The 22,020-nt window shown below is 37.3% G+C and overlaps 1 protein-coding gene across 1 annotated transcript in view; it reads left to right on the forward strand.

The window, feature by feature from the left end:
* Positions 1 to 21,432, forward strand: part of REL (REL proto-oncogene, NF-kB subunit) — a 58,153-nt gene extending 36,721 nt beyond the window's left edge. Inside the window, exons 5-10 of the mRNA XM_034427315.3 lie at positions 10,944 to 11,084; positions 14,481 to 14,585; positions 15,995 to 16,207; positions 17,555 to 17,623; positions 18,950 to 19,018; positions 20,360 to 21,432. Of these exons, the coding sequence (XP_034283206.1) occupies positions 10,944 to 11,084; positions 14,481 to 14,585; positions 15,995 to 16,207; positions 17,555 to 17,623; positions 18,950 to 19,018; positions 20,360 to 21,168 (1,406 nt within the window). The 3' untranslated portion in view covers positions 21,169 to 21,432. The remainder of the gene's footprint in view (positions 1 to 10,943; positions 11,085 to 14,480; positions 14,586 to 15,994; positions 16,208 to 17,554; positions 17,624 to 18,949; positions 19,019 to 20,359) is intronic.
* Positions 21,433 to 22,020: the final 588 nt, after the last annotated feature.

Consider the following 22,020-nt stretch of genomic DNA (forward strand, 5'->3'; position numbering starts at 1 on the left):
AATCCTTTCCCTCTTTTTTAATATGTAAATTTTAATCTGTTTTAAATTATTGGGGTGTTTTAATTTGTCAGGGCCAAAACTATTTAATTCGATTTTATCTGGTTTTTTAAATTTTTTGTATCTATGTATTTTATTGTTTGGCTATTCACCGCCCTGAGTCCTTCGGGAGTAGGGTGGTATACAAATCAAATAAATAAATAAATAATAATAATAATAATAAATAAAAGCAAGCATATCAGAAATAGCACAATCTTAAAGAATTAAGAAAACTGGAAAAAATAGGCAAAACATTTAGTTGAAAAGTTGAAAAAATAATGCAAAGCACCTAGATTTGGGGAAATATCCTGTCCTGAAGTAATATCAAAAAAAGAACAAAAAATAGCAAACCGAGTCCTCAGTCCAAATAACAATATTCAAGACAAAAAAAAGTATTACCAAATAGGAGAAGGAAGACAAGTCCTGCTTCTTACGTCATTTTTCCAACCAGGCAATCTGTTAGTACAAATGAAAGGGGCTCTATCAAGCTAAACTTCTTTAACAATAACTCTAAATGACTACATTTTAGTCATTTTTCCACATTTTATTATTGAGCGACTTTAGGAAGACATATAGTCCAGAGCAAAACCTGTACCAGACCCGCTCTTATTTCACGTATTCAAACCATTGTAAGAAAAACATAGTAATGAAGAAAAAAAGCCATAGCAAAGGAAATGATTGTCCCCAACCAAAAGTGCCCAGAATTACAAAGCAATATAGGACAGGAAGAAAGGGAGACAAGAAAAATACACTAAAATAATCCAAGCCACACTCCAGGATACTAGCAGCCCCTGGAAAACAGGCAGCAGATACCGTATTAGAGATGTTCTCAAAATGCCTGTGCTAGACATGCAGCATTTTTCTAGATTTATCTTTGGGAGCATGTGGGAAAGTGAATGAATGCTTTCAGAGTTTTGATGAGAGAATCTTTTCTTCATTTTGAGTTATTATTGTTTGTGTATGCTGAGAGATCATGACTAGGTTGGCCTCTGCAGGAGTTCACTGCTAGTTAGGCAGGTTTAAATGTCTGCCATGGTTATGACAGTTTGTTCTGTTATGGCTTTTGCCATTGACTTGACATTTGTAGTTTGCAACATGATTTCTAATCTATATTTTTTTTGTTAAAAAATGCAAAGCTAGCAGGACAGCAAAGAGATAGGAGTCTGGATCCAAATGAGAAGGACTTTGTGTATAGGTAACTGTTTATTTGTGAGTCACAGCATGGTGTGTAAGTAGATGAGGAAATGTGATTGGTGTTTTGGCAGTAATTGAGTGGGTGATATAGAAAATGTTTAATGGGTAGATAGGGGCTCATATTTCTGACCATGTGTGAACATAGATCGAATTGAAAGTAGGTGGTGTTTCCTTACTGTGGTCATGGAGCTAAGAAAGGTAGGATCATGAGATACACCACTTAGTCACTTTTCAAGTCTGACATTATCACAAAGATCATGAACTTTCTTATTTTTATTACAATGTAAGCAGTTTAATTTTTTTTATATTTTAGTCAAAAGATCTCATTCAGAATCTCTAATATTTTAGAAGTGGTTTTACAACTTAAAATATTATGTAATGCAGTAGAACTAACCTATACAGAGAAGGTTGCTATTTTGGCACTGTTTGCCTCTTCCCAAAGTTGGCTTTAGATCAGCTTTCAGTCTTCCTGGGAATCCTCCAGACAACACCTGGAAGGTGTCTGGCTGGCAAAGACTGTGTTAGTGTGTGGTGCGTTCAGTTCCATGTTAGGCTTGAATCCCAAGGAGAGAGGTCACCGTTGGGGGGGGGGTTGTCAACTTCACAATTAGCATTGTGCCTCTTCTGTCAGTTATTTCCTTTATGCTCTGCTCTGCTGCTAAATTGTCTTTTCTAACTGCTAGCAGCCAGGCAAATCCTCTTAGTTCAGAAATAGCAGTTAAACTGAAGAATTTAAGTATAGAGTTTTGCATCTTTTTAACACAAAATATTCTAAACTCTGAGCAGTCACTTAGAGGCAGGGGTGGGTTCTACTTACCTTTACTACCGGTTCGCAACGAGATCACACGTGCGCACGTGCTTCACTCGCACATATGCCTTGCTTCTGTGCATGCACAGATTGCCGTTGACGACATCCGGGGTAGTGGGCGGGGCCTCCCATCGATTTTACTACCAGGTCTTATGAACCGGTCCAAACCAGTGCTTAGAGGTAATCATGCAGTGTGTGTGTGTTTGTGTGTCTATATGCATAATGGTTATCTTTTGAGAGCTGAATGCAATGAAATTTCATTTTAATATATGCTGATTAGTGTACATTTAAAGTGACAATAAAGTCACTTTAGTCTGTTCTGTTCTATTCAAATGTATATGGTATGCAGTTGGAGCAATAAACTTGAGAAATCTTTGGAAAGTCACTCATTTCCTACTTTTCAGAGTCTTAGTTAAGGTTTCTAAAATGTAGTCAGAGAACAAACAGAAAAAGATTCTGCAGAATTTTATACATGAAGACCAAGCTAGCTTTTTACCTGAAAAGACCAATAAAAGTTAATGTTAGAACTGTTTTGAATATAATTGAATATTTGCAATATCATATTGAGACTCAGAGAACCTTAATATTTTTAGATGTGGAAAAAGCCTTTGACAATTTAAATTGGGTCTCTTTGTTTGGACTCCTGGAAGAAATGAACTTTGGACAGCAATATATTCAAAGTATTAGAGTGATCTATTCTGTACACACTATATATATTTCTCTTTAGCCAGGTTCTACCTACATAAACCAAGATATTATGCAGCCCTAGTTCAGTGAAATCACAATTCACTAGTTTCTGGGCTTTTTTTCTTCTGGCAGCCAGCAGACCCCTTGCTGCCCAGAAACTTCCAAATAATAATATGGAACATTTGATGAAGAAATTAAATGACCTTTGGCTTGTTTTAAAATAAAACAAAAATTGAAGTTGTCTGCTTCAGTGTACCTTTGCATGTTACCTATTTTGATTGTTCTACAAAGAAAAACTGATTAAGAAAAATGAAGGAAGCTTATCTTGCCAATAAGCTTCATTTTGAAGTCCGAATAGCTGGTAGTCCTGATATTTCTGAGGCCAGATTTCATGTTGTAGAACTAGTGTACCTAGCTGGAAAGTAAGAATCATTGATTATAAAGAGCAATAGAAGTCATGCGTCTCTTCAAAGGATGACAGCAATGTATCCTTCTGAACCATTATGAGTTCAGAATGCTATATTTCTCAATGATATTTCTCAGTGGAGTTAATTGCTGCATAACTGTAGTGATTTTTGCTTCAGTGGCCTTTCTTTCAAAAGAGGAAGTCAGGAGAAATAGTTAGTTCCGCTTGCCGTGGCGCTGTAGTTTCAGCATCATACACAGCATCACACCAATTATAATAGACAGCAGCTGTCACTGCAATTAACACTGGTTACTAATTCATCTGAGGATTTATTGCACAAAGAGCTTTCTCCTTCACAACCCTCACCATTTGCAATGGATAAAACCGTTCATGATTTTAGTTGGTAGTTGATAGATTTTATTGTAAACTATGTTGAAGTTTCTGTTGCAATAATAGCAGCGTAGAAATTATTTTAGTAAATAATTGCTTTACCTTTAAAATATTAAATGAGGTCTCTTTCATTTTGAACCATGGCAACCAGGAAGCACAAGTATGATAATGGGTGTCGTAAATGGTCTGGCACAGGAAAGTGAACACATCCTTACTATTCTTTGTTTCGCTTTGCAGAGCAAAAGCAGCAGACAGAACAGATTGTGGAAAAGAATTTAAATTCAATCCCTGCACACTCACACAATTTGCAGTTAAGACTTTTAAATTAAGCCAGTTTGCTGTATTGGTTAAGATACCGCCAGGGGTGGGTTCTACTTATCTTTACTTACCCGGTTTGCAATGGGGCAGCGCGCACACAATCACTTTGGTCGTGCGCACACATGCTCTTCTGCGCATGCGCAAAAACATTCTGATGATGTTGGGGTCAGTGGGCGGAGCCTCCCGCTGGTTTTACTACCAGTTCTATAGAACCGGTGAGAACCGGGGGCCACCCACCACTAGGTACCACCCTTGAAACAAGGAGACCATGAGTTCTAGTCCTATCTTAGACATGAAAACTGGTTGGGTGGCTTTGGGCCAGTCACTCTCTCAGTCCAACCCACCTACCTGGGTAATAAAAATAGGAGGCAGAAGTATTAGGTACTGTATGATCGTTGTTTTGAGTTGAAATAAATAAAAGATAAAATAGTAATGAGATTATGGGGTTTATACACTCCAAGGAGGATGAGAGCTATGCCAGAGGTTCAACTATAGTGAACAGGTTTCACCAGAGGAGTCAGATGAAGAATGATTCTCCCGTAACAATATAGTGAGATATAATTTACAAAAACTTACACTGGATTGGTTGTCACCTGAGTCAACAAGGACCGTACTCGGTGTTAGGTCTCCCAGACATCTCCTGGGTGTGAGCTACAGGACTCAGGACTGTTAACTGAGCAACCAGGGCCAGCATCTGGAGGACTACTAGAAGAAAAATTGTTAATTGATTGCAAATAGTTTTCATGAAACTGAGCCAAAGTGACCATTTGGCTGCAATGGGTTATTAACTATTTACTAGCTTTTGGCAGGATAGCAGAATTTGTGGGTCTGGGGACTATAAGAAAACATGGACTAAAACTACATGCACCCGGAGGCCATAGACTACTCATCCCCATTGCATATTATCCAATCTTTGTTTTTTCCAATTGGAGCATTTGTAATATGATGATCTTTTTTTTTCTGGTCCAGATCTAACAGTACTGGTTAATCCATAACCCAGTTTCCATGAGTCCTAGGCAAAAATTACATACATACAGAGCAAGTGAATATTTGGAAGGATTTCTCTGTTGTTATTGTTCATAGCAATAGTAGCATTGATTAAAATTTTATATTGCTAAATCATTCAGACTGGTAGATTGCAATAATAGAAGATACAATTCAGTGCCCAAGGAAAAAACAATCAAACATCCACACTAAGAAAAAATAAACAGATAACTAATAATCTGAATAACGTTAAACAGGGGAAAAAACCCTCATAAAGTAAAAAACTATAATAACTCTTAACAGTACAGAAACATATTGATACCCCCAAATGTCCTCCAGAAATGGTCAACCTTCTCTAGCTTCTAAAAGACCATCATCAAGGTACTAGTGTAGCTTCCTGACACAGCTTATTCTAGAGCAAGTGTGTCAAACTGGATTTCTTCGAGGATCAGCAGTGTAGCTCTCCTCTGCGGGCCAGCTAGTGGGGGGAGACGGGACAGACGGCCTCCTGCAACACTCTGCCAGCCAAAATGGGGCGTGGGGGCCCCATTTTGGCTGTCAGAGACACCGGGGGCCAGTCCTTTGCTATTTCCAGGCTGGCCCCATGGGCCAGATTTAAGCACCTCATGGGCCAGATCTGGCCTGCAGGCCTTGAGTTTGACACCCCTGTTCTAGAGCATTGGTGCCATTAAAAAAAAAACTTTCTGGCTTATACCACTTTTATGTTATGAAAATTCTGCTAAGATGCACAAAGCTCTATAAGTCAGAACACTTTGAACTGCACCTAGAAATCTGCTATAAGCAACAAAGAACCTGCAAAATAGATGTTGTGATCATAGAGATTCATGCCAGTCAGCAAGTGAGCCACTGCTTTTCAGCAACCCTAATTCAAGGGGTAACAAGGGAGTTGCTACCAGACTGATCTCTTCTCCCCTATTACCATTGCATGGAACTGCTTAGTGAGGTAGGAATTGAACACTGAAAATTGTTCCACCAATTCCCAACTCTTATAGGCAAACCAACATGATACCATGGTCAGTAATATCAAATGCCTACAGATCTAAAAGGATCAAGAGGATGTTCTACCTCCATCAAATCGCAACAAAGTCATCCATTAGTGACCAGTTCATTTTCAGAAAACCCATCCCCCAACTATAACGAAGCTGAAAGGAAGCAGTTTTCAATAATTCCAGAAACTTCCTGTTCTTTATTGTGGTTTTATTTTGTATTTGAAATGATTTCCGGGTCAAACTGTGTTAATGGCTGGGTAATAAGCAATAAACCCTTTTATTACCTAGTAGTTAAAAAACGTCAATCTTCTCTCAATTCCCATCTTCCAATTTACAGTTTTCATTCCCAAACCTAATGAAAGAAAACTCAAATTCTACCAAGAGATTTTGATGAACTGATAGAAACCTATGATTGTTTAGCACACTGCTGCTGCTGCCTGCTGTTCCTCAAGTACATAGATTTAGGCTACCATATTTAGACGGCAAACATTTGGGCAATGATGGCAGCATAGAGCAAGTATATTCCATATGACTGCCATCTAGTGATGCTGTACAACCTAGATACAGTAGTCCTATTTAACAGTTGCACAGATACAAGAAATTGTGAATGAGGAACTTATTTCCTGTGCTGTGCTGTCTCTGCCTAGTCTGTTTTCAGATTCCTAAAAGCCAGATTATTTTTTTAGTTTAAAAGCATATTCCAGGAGCCAGAACACCTCCTTGAAACCAAGCAAATCTGGAATGCCTGCTCACCCTACTCATAGTGTGTTTGACTTTGACTAAAAGACAGTGCAGAGCTATTGCCTCGTCTTATGTGTTTATGCCTTTGAATCAGTGTTGACTCTTGGCAACTGCCTGGACAATCCCTATAGTTTTCTTGGCATGATTTTTTTTGAAAGTGGTTTGCCATTGCTTTCTCCCTAGGACTGGATGACAAGGATTAGCCCACTGCACCTCAGTGTTTGCCTCTTATTTTCCTTTATATATTTTCTATAGAAGGAAACAGGTGCAGGAGAATTACAAACAGAAGTCATTCTCTGAAACCCTTCTTAAATTCTACAAAGAAGCAATTACTTGAAAGAAGGCAAAGCTGCAAGCACTCTCTCTGTGGCTCTCGAATGTCTGTGGACATTTGCATTGTGGTCAAGGTTGCAAGTGCCTCCCCTCTTTTCCAGGCATCAAATTAATTACACCTTGTGAAAGCTAATAAAAGTAGAAAGAAAAAGTTATCTCAGGGTAAGATATTGTACCATAAGATTACAATGAGATAAAGGTAATAACGTACTATAAAATACAGGGGACTAACGTTATTAACATCTGTTGTCCTCTCTTAGACGTATGATAATTTTTTAAAATAATAATTGTTGTTTTTTTAATAAGTTAGCTGTTTTATAGTATTGTTATACCCTTCCCAGAGTCGCTTTTTCGTGAGATGGGTGGTTATATAAAATTGATAAATAAATTTAAGTTGCGATACCAATTTTTACAAAATATGTTCCTTAAGATGTGCATTACTGTATAGTACCAGAACCAACAAAATTTCATTGCCAGTAATGACAAATGCAGAGGTGAGTTATGCAGAATTTGTACCACTGATGCTTTCTTCTTAAGTCCACTCTGATTTCTTAATGCTTGCAATAGGCCAGAGCAACAAATGTTGATGATCGTGGTGATACGAACATGAAAAGGGTTGATAAGAAGATAGTACAGTCTAGCGGTTAAGAACTGTTAACTGAAACACCGGAAACACCTGTTGAACTGCGACCTTTGGAAAAACATCCTATAATGTTGCTTCGAAAAGGAAGCACCTTTTAAAAGGAGGAAATGTGCAGTAGTTGCCCCTGGGGAATATAATGTGCAAGATCAGATGTGGCTTTCTGATCTTTCTTTCACAACTCATGGGCAGACTTCAGTCACCACAGCAGTGATATCTTGCCTGTGAATAGAGATGGAGATGGTGATCATTTTACATTCACCAATAAAAGAACATATGGGACAAGTGAGATATAAATTGCCACAAAGGTACTCTGGATGCCTTTGAAGATTAGCTTCTTCTTGGGGTGGCCTGTTTGTCTACAGAATTTGCCTCCTCTTGTAGGACCTCAAGGGAGTTTTTATCATTTTTCCTTCCTTATCACCTGCCAATTCATCTCTCTTGGTCTGCACCCCTTGTTGTTTCCCGGTTCTCTTTCATTTTCTTTCCAGAGCAGTTCCCCTTTTCTTCTTACCCCATTATTCTCTCAGGAATGTATGCATATTTATAAGTTTCTGGGCGTGGGAACACTTCTAGTGTTGCGTGCAAGGACAGTTAATATATGCAGGTGGGATATTTTGTAATGGGTGATTAATTGAAGTAATATGTATTTACTTTATAACCTGGCCTGGTCTTTGGGGGGCAAGGCTTGTAGCAAGCATATGTAATATACACAAATCTATTTCCTGCAGAGTTGGGAGGTACGCATTTTTAAAACTGGCTTTTAAGTATTAATTAATTGTTAATTGTTATTATTAGCTTTCTGTCTGTTGGTTTTAATTGTTCATTGTTTTAGTGGGTTGGTATCCATTTGTTTTATTATAAGCTGTTAAGAAATTGAGTATTTATCTATATAGCTTGATATACAAGACATTATATATCGAGCTAAACAGATAAATACATGAATGAATAATATACAGAACAAACATAAATTTTTGTACATGGATACATTTATTAGAGACATGGTGGGAGGGGAATCTGTAAGCCTGGTTTGAACTGGAGTTGACAACCATAGATAGACAAGATGGAGAATTTGGGCTCTGAACACTGAATTGTTCCCTGTGGTTATAATTTTGTTCTTGACTCTTCTTTGGGGTGAAGGTGATTTCAAATTCAGGATCTTCATAAATATGTTAATAGCACTGACCTACCTTAATGCTTTTAAAGGTTATTCAGTTTGTTCATGTTAAGAGCCTATCAATATTATCAGAATGGTAGCAAAGGAAAACATGAGTATTTACAGTGTTCTATTTTACTCTTGTAATAGGAAATAGATTTTAAAAATAGCTCAAGACCAATGCACTTCCTCTTTTTGAGCCTCAGATTGAAAAAAAATCATATTAAGGATGTAATGCAAAAATTTCCGTCATGTGCAGAATGTGTATTACAACTTACGTATACTATAATATTATATAGCACAAACTTATATGCAAATACACACACACATAGAATCCTACCCAACAATTTTGCCCAGACATAAGCTGTGTTATATTGCAACGAAACATGGATATGATGACAGTAACAGTTTAAATGCATGTTTGTTAGGTTGGATTCAGATATTGCCATTATTATTTTTCCTGCATTTTTAAAAAATCCTATAAAAGATTGGCTTATTGTACTAGGAGCTGATTATATAAAAGCACCTCTAAATGTACCATGAACTATGCAAATGTTTAGTTTTAGAATACAATAAAACATATTTCCTGAATGTGTATGTATAAAGAACAATTATGTAAAGAGATATAATTATATTAGAACCAAGATAGATAAGATGCTGCACAGTGGCTACAGCACAGTGGAATCGATATACTTTCTCTTTCAGCTATCCTTATCAATTCACATTAGTGTACTATAGTTTTCCTCTTCCTCCTCCTCCTCCTCCTCCTCATCTAATAAAAAGAAAACAAATAAGATATAAAAACCATAGTGGGAGAAGTGTCACATCCCTTGTGGTATGTAAGTAGGACTACAATTATGATGGAAGCAATATTTTACTTTTCTGTAACATATGCAGTTTATCACCACAATGTGGGTGGCATTTCCATTTTAAATTTCATTCATGCTGCCCTCCCTAACAAAATAGGAATTGGGAGATCAATGGGAACATTGGTTATATATGATGCTGGAAACTTAATTCCACAGATGGCAACAAAAATTTGAGGACAGTGAGAACTCCCAGGAAGAATAAATGATTCTGAATTTCCCTTTCCCTATTGTGAAAATGCTAAATTCTACTGTAAGATTAGAAGCTTCCAGCCTACCACCAGATTACAATTATAACCCAAGTCTGATAGTGCTTTTTTCTGCAACACTGGGCTAGCAACTGCAACTTCCATCATCTCAAACCAATTTCAGAAAATTGCCAAGGGAGAACGAGGCTTAGGATTTTGACCCACCTTCTGGCTTCTGAAATAGGGGTTCATTATATGGCCACTGCTGGTTGTTGTTTTTTGGGGGGGGTTACAGTTTACAATATATTTAACAATTAATTAATAGGATATGACTTTTATATAGGTTTAACCTACTTTTATTACTATAGTTGGTCACATAGCTGGATGTTTAGACTGCATTTACCATTTTTGTCCATATCCTTTCCAAGAACCTGGGATAGACAGATATTGTTGTTTAAATGTATTGTCGCAGGATTTATCTGTTCCAAATAAAGCTGTCTTTGCAATTGACTGATGGGGATTTTGTCAATGCCCATGGTATTCATACTTCAGATGTTTTGGGATTACAGCCAGGGTGCCTATTATTATTAGTACTATCTTTGCTTTCTTTTGCCACAGTTGTTCTACTTCTATTTGCAGGTCTTTATATTTTGTGATTTTCTCCAGTTCTTTCTTTTCTATCCTGCTGCCTCCAGGTATTGTAACGTCAACTCTCCAGATTTTTTTCCCTTTCTTTTCAATAATTTTTAAGTCTGGTATTTCAAAAACATTTCAATTTCTAAATAGCTTTCAGATAGATAGATGGATCGATCGATCGATGGATCGATGGATGGACGGACGGACGGACGGGATGGGCAGGGCAGGGCAGGGAGATGATAAATAGATCTATAAACATACACACACAGGTTATTAACTATATATAGAGAGATTCCAGTATTTTATTTGTTTGTTTGTTTATAAATTTAGAGACTGCTATCTCATTCACAGAGCAATTTTATTAAGATAATTTAATTAAATCTAAGCGCTACATAATTGTATTTTCCAGTTTCACCTCTCCTTTGGTACAAAGCTGATTCAAAAACTAGAAATTTCATTTAACCAACATTTAGAATCTGGGATATAAGCATTCTTCCATTTTCTTATTACTCCCAATTTAAATACACTATCCCATCATTTTTTTTCATAGTTTCTGAAGAACAGCTGTTGACAGTTGAAGAATATGATCTCAATGTGGTGAGACTCTGTTTCCAAGCATTCGTCTCTGATGAACATGGCAACTGCACACAACCTATATCCCCAGTCATCTCCAACCCCATTTATGATAACCGTAAGTATCTAAGAACAGGGTTTACTTCATGTCAGGTTTCTTCTGCTGTGTTCCCTACATGCTCTTTGGCCCCAGTTGTTCTCTGTGGAGTTGCTTCATCTCTCTTCTCCCCAAAGGACAACTGAAGATAAATGAAAGCATCTTTACTAGACACGTAATTTTTGAATATTCAGAGAATTCAATTTGAATGTATATTCTCCAGCTGAAATATATTTTCAGACAATGACAAATTGTGCTATATTTCAGTACATATATGACATATGATATGTCATATCGTATTAATGAAATACAGTGAATATGAAGTTATGAAGCATATGGCCATTTTCCCACTGCTTATTTAAAGCCCAATCTTTTTCTGCTAGGAGAAAACATTCTGCTAATAAAGGAGAATATTTATAGCTCAGGGTTGAAATGAAGGGTCCTTGCCGCTCTCTGAACTTGGTTGTTTTCTTTTACTGATGATGTTACCCAGTTTAGGTAATGAAATGTCTTCAGGAAAGCAACCAAGCTCAGAGAGCAGCAAAGACCCCTCAAAAACCATTGTGATCTTAATTAGCTCCTCTGCTATCTTCCCTCCAATGTCAATGGAGGCAGGAAATGGTTACAAATTAAGGTGCCTTAAGGAAGAAAAATGGGATTCTTGGTTTTCTTTGATGCTATTTCAACCTTGCACCAGTTCAGTTTTCTGAAAATTCAACTCTGCCCCTCCCCTGTTCCTGGTATGCTTTTAAAGACTGGTGGCATGTTATTTGGCACTGAAAGACTCGTATCTTGGGTAGAAAGCAAAACTGAGTAGAATTTAGTTAGTGAAGCCCTTGAAATTGCCAGACATGTTTTTGGATAATTGAAAACTGTTATATTTCCCTTTGTGAGTTCCACACCTCTATACCTCATCATTTTATAAAAACCGCTCCTTTTCTTTTCTTACTTCTCTATTAATACATTTATTAATAATACATTTATTAAACTATCTTTTAATTTTATTAAGAATTAGACAACCATTTTATCCCCACACAACCTTCAACCCCTCCTTCCCCACCCCCACCCCTGACTTCCCAGAGCAAAAACAGGGTATAGCATTAAACAAACATAAGCTAAAATAAACTAACTTACTACAAGGTTCAAAACCCCATCACACTCTTTAACTCCTCTTTTAAAAATTGTTCATCAGCCTCCCCTTTTAGAATTGTAATTTAAACATTATAAAACTTTCTTTAAAGCATATCTTTTAAGAAAAAAAATATTATTTTATATCCATTCAATTTTACATTAACCAGTTTTTTTTTTTAAAAACACTTCAATAGAATATTCTTCAAAATATAACCTTAAAAATACTATTAATCCATTGAGTTAAATTATTTCTAACTCTTGAGTTCATCCTTCAAAATATCTGTTTCAAAACTTTCAGAAAGTTATCAATTAAGTTTAAAGTTAATCATTTTAATACCTTGATATTTTTTTAAAAAGCTATCCATTTTTAGTTAAACATTTTTACTTAAACTTAAAAAATACTAATTTCAGTAGACTTTTCAAATTTAGTATTAAAATCCTCCCCAAAAGAAACTAATCTTCAATTCTTCCTTTCTTTCTATATATTTTCCAGTCCTTCTTCTGCAATAGTACTTTCTTCAACATTGTTCCTCCCCCTGTTTTTACTTTTGAAAATTTTTGAATATAGATTTGATGCATCTTTGGAAATTGTTCTCTTCTAAAAATTATCTCCTTCAATTCAAAACCTCCATTTCGACTCTTCCTGCTTATATAATCAGTTACTTCCTTCCTTGAAACAATCTGCGGGAAAGAGTCTATTTGCTGCTTTTCAGTTAACTGCATAGAAGCTTTTGCGAAAACCTCTTTTTTCAGTGTGCCAACTTCCATCGTGATCCTGACTGTTTCTTTTCCCTGCTCCAAAGTCGAAATAAGTTGATTTTCTCCTCTTTTTCAGCCAGCAAAACATTGTTGTTCTCCAGATTATAATTTTGAATAGTCCTTTCAATTGATTCCAATATAGCAGAAGTATAGAAATTTAAAAGTTCTTATAAAACCTTTACAGTCACAACTTGTGAATTTGCTGGCTCATATAGTAATGATTCTCCATCCTTGATGTCAGCCATAGTTCAATTTCCACTTTAAATTTATTCAGCTATCAGATCAATAAATCCAATAATTTTCACACAATTTAGAAGTATAAAGTAGTTGGAATCAATACCATAGTCTTTTTCATTTCACTAGCACTTTAAATCCTTTTTCTTGCCAGGTAATCCAGTAGCTTTTACAATGTTGCAGCTTTAACGATCACTTTCACTTATAAGTTTCGTTTTGCCGCCCTTAAGTGCCATCTTTTTTTCCTTTGTTTTAAACGGAGTTAAAGTTTAATACTTGCATTTTCTGTTCTCCTGATTTTGCTCTGCCAGCATCCAGATTCAAATTTTCTCATAATCTTTAAAATTGCACTGCTGGTGTGGTCGCGACCCCTTGTTCTGCATAAAGCAGAATCGTCCCGGATCCGGAGCACTGAAAGGCTTTCAGGGAGCTCTCACCCTGCAAGCCCCAAGCTTAAAAAAAAAAGCCTGGGGGTCTAGGGGAGCTCTACCCAGACCCTTCTGCTCTTCTCTCCCCCTTTTTCCCTGGGGGAGAGTTTCAAGCCGCTAGAACAGCTGATTTTCGCTGTTCTAGTGGCAAACGGAATCACGGGGCTGCAAAAACCACTCCTTTTCTTGAACATGTTTTAATAGATTGTTGTGCTTTTGTGTAACAAGTGAGTAGGGCAGGCAAGAAAAAAAAAGGATTGAATGTATTTTTAAACTTTTATACAGCTAAAGATTGATTTTTAAAAGGGTGGGGAGGCAGTAAAAATTTTTTGAGATCTGGCCTTATTTGAGAAGGCAAATGTTGGGGGGAAAATAGTGGTGGCAGATGCTGACCAACACCCAAACAGAAAGGAAGAGGTTCACTTCTTTGGTTAAACCCATTCATGATAATATTCAAGAAATAAATCCCTTGATTAATTACCCAACAGATTAATTACCCTGCATATTTTCTTGCTATGATAGGGCCCTGTTTTTGAGCAACAAAATGGATACTTAATTCAGAATTCAAAATGACAACAGAAAACCATTAAATTTTGTGCTGAGAACTAAAGAAAGACAGCAAGCATTATCAAGGAGGGACATCAGGGATAGTGGGCATAATGATGTCATGTAAAATGCTGGTGGGAAAAGGGGGGCTATGTGGACACTTGAAATGTATCTATTGCTTTCTGTGCTTTACCTATTTTCAGATAAAGAGTTGCTTGCAGAACTTTCTCTCCCCTAGTTCTAGTTTTAGACATATGCAATCATAATAGCCATTCTTTACTCTTCTCTCCCCCAATCATTAATTCCTTTTTCTGTTTAGGTGCACCCAATTCAGCTGAACTGAGAATCTGCCGTGTGAACAAGAACTGTGGAACAGCGAAAGGAGGAGATGAAATTTTCCTATTGTGTGACAAAGTTCAGAAAGGTGATTGGAAACTGGAATACCATGTATACTATAAACTTTAACTTTAGATATCAAAGAATGAGATATGAAAAAGCAACCAATTTTATATGTATACATGTACAGTTTCACGGGAAAATGGAAGTGGTTAAACTGAATGCCAAATATCCACTGAATTGCAAAATATTGTAATATTTGAGTATATAACTTGGGCGGTGGAATGGTGCAACCAAAACAGAAGTCTAGTTTGATTCAAATTCCATCCAAACATTGTATAATCCATTGATTTATATACTGTAGATCTATGAAACAATGCATGTACTAGTTTTGAACTCAGAAGCATTTTCCTGTCCTCACCCTTGTCATTTTTAGGATGCCCAGAATTGCTCAATACTCAATCAAGACTCCTTTCAGCTGATCAAGGAGGAAATGCAAAAACTGGCATCTTAGTGTTAATATGTAATGGGTTTTTTTGTGTGTAAAGAAGAACAAAAATGGATTAGTGTAAGGGAAAGTTGCAAAATTGTCCTGCTGCTTAATTTAAAGAGTCCAGTGAAATGGGAGAAACTCTTCCAGATATTCCAGAGAGCTAGGGAAATGGGGCAAGGCAACACTCCTTGCCAATGGGAAATGGCCAGTCCTGCAGCCACAGTGTTAAAAGTGCAAAACTGCTTTTCAAGTAGTTCCGGGGCTGCAGCTAAGCCTGTACTGTATGTGTATTGCAGCAGACGTCTATGTGATATTTCACATGTTACAGAATAACTAGCACTGGCACTCCAGACATAAGCTTTAGTTAGCTTACGTCGTAAACCAGACCACCCCAACCAGTGGCCATCCAGATGTCTTATGCCCAGTACTATCACCCAATATGGCCACTGACTATGGATGACAGGAGCTGGCGACTGGCACTTTCAGTAAATGCCAAATTTAGAAAAGCTACTCTATATTCATCAGCTAGAATGACCAGTGATGAAATGATGTGGAGTTAAGATTAATTAATAAGCTTCTGATTCAAGTCTACTAGGTCAGTGTTTTTCAATCTTAGCAACTTTGAGACATGTGGCCTTCAATATGCTGGTTGGGGAATTCTGGGAGTTGATTTCCACAAATCTTAAAATTGTTAAAAGTTAAGAAATGCCGCACTAAATAAAAGAAATCTTCTAAGGTAAAAAAAAACATTCCATGTTAAATTCAAGACTTTCATAATCTTGGTCTTAATAAAATATGAAAGCTGGCTAAACTGGGCTATTTCTAAGTGCTATTCTTTCCCAAATATATGTATGCCAGATGTATTGCTATGACATTTACAATCCATATAGAAAGGAGAACTGATCCTTTTTGGTATTTCATGCTAAAAAAAATACTCTTTGAACTATTGTTTGTTGTTTTATTCCTAAAATTAAGTGTGATATTTATATCTTTCTGATGAACAGATGATATAGAAGTGAGATTTTTCATGAATGACTGGGAAGCCAAGGGGATTTTTTCACAAGCTGATGTTCATCGTCAAGTAGCAATTGTCTTCAAGACGCCCCCATTTTTCAAAGATATCTCAGATCCTGTGACTGTGAAGATGCAATTGCGAAGGCCCTCAGATCAGGAAGTCAGTGATCCTATGGACTTTAGATATTTACCAGATGAAAAAGGTAACATTCTTGTACACATTTCTTGAGGTAGGACTAGTTACTGCTTTTGAATTAGGGCCCATGCTAGTTTAGAAAAGAACTTACAGATTTCTGATCTGGGAACAATTTCTTCTTCTGTCAGTATATGGTATTATTGTCTTCCCCAGCTTAGTGGTCTGCAAATATTCTAGAGCATCATGTACAGAATTCCCAGTCAGCATCGTCTTGTGCTAACTGGAAAGGCTGAGAGTTAAGATTCAGTATACTTCAGGCTGAAGAAGATTGCTTTAAGACAAAAAGGAAGAAGTCATTTTAAAAGCTGCTGCCATAATCTACCTTTGCCTGTGCTTTAGAAACAAGGCTGGTGGTTGCCCACACAGCAGGCTTGTCCACATAGTTGACTCCTTGGAGGCATTGAAAATTGTGGTGGGAGAAAGCTTTTGGAAACAAACTTTTGTAAAAACCAAAGCAAAACAAATAAAATAGGCTTCAGTCAACCACCTGAGGTACTGAAGCATGAGAAGGTTGATGGCCAGGCTTGCATTGCAGACATACAATGCATTCTTTTAGGTGGGTGAGATCAATGTGAGCCTCACTCTCACCAGGCTGCAGCTTTCTTGCTTTGGGAATGTTGCTAGCTGGGGAATTCTGGGAGTTGAAGCCCACACATCTTAAAGTTGCCAAATTGGCATACATGGAAAAAGCTTGGAGTGAGAACCCCAAATTTGATTAATTACGGAGATTTCCCTCACTCCCTGAATGTTGGGGAATATGGTATACCAATTCTTTATACAGCTTCAATCTTTCCATCTCCCAAAGTAGTGCCAACCTTTGGAAGCAGCATTTATAGTTGTCTCACTGCTTGTTTTATGTTAGAAAACTTCCTTTCAGCACTCTAAATATTTACTCTCTTAAAAAAGAAAATACATTACAGCAAGAGTTCTTCATTTAGACCTCTGCAAGCTTAGTTAACTGGAAAACCTTAGGGCTAATGAAAAAAATGCCAAAAGAGAGAAGAGAATTACGGGAGCTTTTCATTTTAAGAATGTTGCCAATTTCTTTGGGAGGAGCTAGCGTATGTTAATATATTTAAATTGTAAGTTTATAGAGCAAGAAGCAAAAGTACATATAGAAGACCCTAGATTCAAAAACAAAGTAGCAAATTGTGTGAAGAAGCTTAGAGAGTTATTTTCTGTCCAAATATACCAGGCTGGGTAAGAAGGCAACTCTATGTAAGATAATATTCTATATTTCATTGTAGTCAAATAGAACACACAATTAAACCTTTCTTTTTCAGCAAACATTCCCAACATCATCACATGTGTGTACATGATTAGTCAAAATGCTGTTTTTTCCTTTCTGTTTCAGATCCTTATGGCCATAAGGCAAAGAGGCAGAGGTCACCAATGGCTTTACAAAAGCTCATTCAAGACTCTGGTAAGAGTATATCTCATCCCATCTTATTTTGTTCTTCTAACATGAAACCCCTCTCTCCCACACTGGGTTTATCCTTGAGGCTTCCTAGCATCATTTGAATTGAGAATATTTTGACTCAGAAGTCCTGTGTAGGGAAATAGAAGCCTGTGCCTTACAAAACCATTATGTGTTGTGGCCTGCCAACGGCCTGCGTGGATCGTGGCTGATCCCGACGAGGAGGCTGGTGTGGGGTTGCGCCAGCAGCCGGCACAGCCGGCACTCACGTCGGACAGCGAGGATGCTGAAGAGGATGTGGTGCCAGAGGCAGAGACTCAGCCAGGGCCTTCAGAATCTCCAGAGGCTCCTTCAAGTGGAGAGAGAGAAGTGGAGGAGCCTCTCCTCAATGCTTGAGCACGCACGGCTGCCAAAAGGCAGGAGTGGCTACTCAGGAGGAGGAGGTCTCCTCAAGAGTAAGGTTTGAGGATAATTGGCCACTCCCTTAGCCTATTTAAGTCGCACACAGTTAGTAATTTCTTGCTGGAAACAATGTGTAATTATTACAGAGTATTTTGGAGAGTGAGTGTCTTATCGTATCTTGTTTTCTGGGCTGGTTGCCAACCTTTGCCGGACTTTGTTTATTCTTAGTTATAACTTTGATAAGGACCGTTGGTGTGTGTCACAATCCTTGGGAATCCGGAGCTGGGGCAGAACATTATGGGTTTCTTTTCAGTAAAAGCTGCACCATGCCACGTGATATCATACTTAAGTCAAAATTTGTGATGTTGTAGTTTATTCCGTCCCTGCAATTGATACCCTTTATTCACTTGTTTGGGAGTGACAAGAATGCCATTGTATCACTAGGTAGGGTCTAACTTCTCTCCTAATGTGTCCAGGTCCACTAAACTGAACCACGATAGAATGTAGAAGACAGAGAATTGGAGGCTGGCTTAGATATATATAAATGGAATGGGATGAGACCTCACTGCTGATTTGCTACAAGAAGGCCTCTCTGCATTGTCTTCTTGTTCTTCTTAATTCAATGAGTTTGACTCTCACTGGCTGGGTTTTTTTTCCCCCCAATATTTTGCATTCTTGAGTTGGACTTATATTTTATGGGGGAGGAATTACAAATCTAAGGACTTCCAAAGCGGTGTTGATGCTTCCCTCTTATGTTTCTTGGCCCCATTTCTTTTAGCACTCAGAGGCTGGATTTAGACTCTTGAGGCTAAAATTGGATAATTGGGGATACAGTATGTTGGGGAATACAGTCTTCATTATATTGGGTGAATCATATCATCATCCTTATAGAATTGATATCCTTTAGGATAACAAGTATTCTTTCCATAGGTCCCTATGAAAGGTCTAATGCTGCTCTGTTCCAGACTGCTACCAGTGAAGGAAAATTCATTAAGAAAGGTAGATTCTTTTTTTTTTTAATGCCTTCTTTGTTCTGGCACTTTGACTATCTTTCTTCCTATCTCTTCCATGATAGTATTTTAATGATATATATTAAAAGAGAAAATATTTTAGTATTGTAAAATTTGTTTTGGTGTATACTGTATTAATTAAGTTTTTTGAGGCCTATACAACATTCTGGGTAATTAAAGATTCCTGTTCTAGTCCAGTCTATTGTTGGAATGCATTACTGCACTGCCCTGTTCCAAGCGGCTCCAAGCATGGGTAATTCACTGATCCATCTATTCCCTCTTCTCTACTCTTGGCCTGCTCTCCATTACCTCACTTAATGTATGCCAATGTAGCATATTCCACTAGCTTTCTTCCTCACCTGCTGATTTATTTTATTTCTTTATTTATCAAATTTATATGGCCAGCCACCTCCACAAAGGTTCTTCCATGCATCTGCCCTTGTCTCAATTTTCCCACCACTTTGCCTCCTTTCTCTCAGCTACTGCTGTCCCAAACTGAATATGCCTCAATCCCACTACCCCTATTTTCCTAGAGTTTTCAGTCCATTCAGCTACTGCTGCTGTCAATAACCAAGACAACATATCCCATTAATCCCCTTGCTCCCTGACTTTCTGAGCATTTTTTCATTTCCTCTCTCCCTGCCCCATTTTGGCCACCAGTTTCCTTGGCTTTTTCCATAACCCTAACTCCATTAAACCATTTATGTCTGGATCAGAAAAGCCATGCATGGAATGTTCTACACCTCTCTATTCATTACTAATGGACAGAATATACACCAGGTTGAATATGATTTTTTTTTTTATTAGTTCCCATGAAACCTTACCAAATCTGCTTCAGGAAATCTACATCTTTCTTTTTTCCATGAATTTGTTGTCATATATAAAGGAGAAGAAAGGTAGAATGAATGCTGTACAGGAGACTTCTCCAGATCTAGTAGCCTCCAACTGTATTGGATTACAGTTCTTATAGTTAAAACTGCCATGTCTATACTGGCTTGGAATTATAAGAATGTAGGCTACCAGGTTAAGTGGAATACAGCTGTGTGGCCCTGAGCACTTTGTGTGTGTAATGGTAATGGATTTTCAAGGAGACCTTTTTGTGTCAAAACCCTGCATACAGGAAGTTCCAGGTTCAGTTTGCAGCACCTCCAACTTGGGATAGAAAAATATAATTCTAGTGCCAACAATACTTTGCTAGATAGACCAAAAGTCTGATAAAGTATAACACAGCTTTCACTCTAATTCTATAATAAATGAGAAGATAGTGTGGAAAATATTCAAGAATTGTTGTAATAAGACTTTCCTAATCAATGATGACTTTTTTTCACAGAGCCAAATATATATTGCTCACCGATTGAAACAGCCATCCCACTGCAGAAAACATCTGCAAGCATCCCTTCCTTGCAGCCATATTATTCCCCTCCTTTAAACCACTTAAGTTCCAATGGACATCCTGGTCCACCTTTTCAAATGACAGAGTCCGTTAAGCAGGATGGGGTTCTGTCATCTTGCTGGCATTCCTCTGTTTCACCTCTAAGTGTTTTGCTGCAACAGAGAAACTTGGGTGATACGTTGCAACCTACAATGCAGAATGGTAGCTCTCCATGTCTTGGACAGGAAAAGAGTCTGAACTGGGCCACTCAGAAAGAGGGGAACATTTATCAAGGATTCTTTGGAACAATGAATGATCATGAGTCAACAATGTCATCATCATCACCTTCGCCATCAGTGTCTCAGCAAGAAATCCGGAATGTCTCCAGCACTGTTGACAGCCAGTCTATTCATCCAGAAAATGCTGCAGTGTCCAATGGCATTAGCATGGAGATGGAAGACTCCAGATGCTCAGATGTTAACTTGGAAAAGTCATCTTTTGTTCAAGCTTTAAATCCAAGCAACCACAGGAAGAAAGTCCAACCATTGCTGCCTCCTGCCATATCAACAGTAACCACTTCTAGCTTATCTTTGACCTCTATGTCCAATATTTTTGAGACACCAACTTTTCATTACCTGGCTAGCCTTAATGAATCAGGATTGGCCAACAATCCAAACACCATAAATATATCAAATTTTGATACTTACAGCACCCAAGATGAGGAGTTCCTAAATTCCATTGGAAGCAATTTTGATAGCATACTTTAAACATAAAGTTTAACTGAAGCTGATTGTTGCTCAGACACAGTATACAGTATACAGTGATTTCTTGCAATATGTGAGTTAGTTCTTCATATATCTATTGTAAGGAAATGATAGTATGTAGTATATAATGAGGCAATACCATAGTAATTTTAAATCTACTTATTGAAGAGGTCTGAAGTAGCTTTTGAATCTTGCTTTATGTAACTTGTTTTTATATTTTTGTGCTATGAAAGAAAATGGAAAATCTGTGCCTAATTTTTTTATAAATAATGTTTTGGAATTTCTTACATTGCATTAAATGCAATATGGACCTCACCAAAATCAGAGCCGCATGTCAACATTTTGTAGAATGGAGTCATTTTGGAGTAGTCCAAAGCTACTTCAAATGTTGCATACAGGTAGTCCTTGACTTAAGACTGTTTAATGATGGCTTGAAGTTATGACAGCCCCTGAAAAAGTGACTACCCATCCTTGAAATTATTTTTTAATACTTGTATTACATTTATCAAAGTATAAAAGACAAATTAAAGTGAGAAAAGAGGGAAGGGAAAAGAAAGACATGTAGGGTAGAGGGAGAAAAAGAAAGAAAAGTATTGACTTCCAATTTTTGTTAGTGTAGTAGAATAATATCATTACATCTTCAACTTCTTACTTTTACATACTTAACATATACTACCCATTTTTATAACAAAAGTTATCTAATCAGTAAAACCCAGAGTTTTATTTTTTTTCAAGCACAAAATCCAGAAGTGGTTTCCAAGTAAAAACAAAGTTGGATGTATGCTTTTCTTTGATTAGAGCAGTCCATTTAGCCATCTCTGCTAATTTCATCAGTTTTGCCAGCCATTTATCCAT

This window comes from Pantherophis guttatus, chromosome 1 (genome assembly GCF_059756535.1).
Source record: "Pantherophis guttatus breed Tessera chromosome 1, ASM5975653v1, whole genome shotgun sequence".
Classification (NCBI taxonomy): domain Eukaryota; kingdom Metazoa; phylum Chordata; class Lepidosauria; order Squamata; family Colubridae; genus Pantherophis; species Pantherophis guttatus.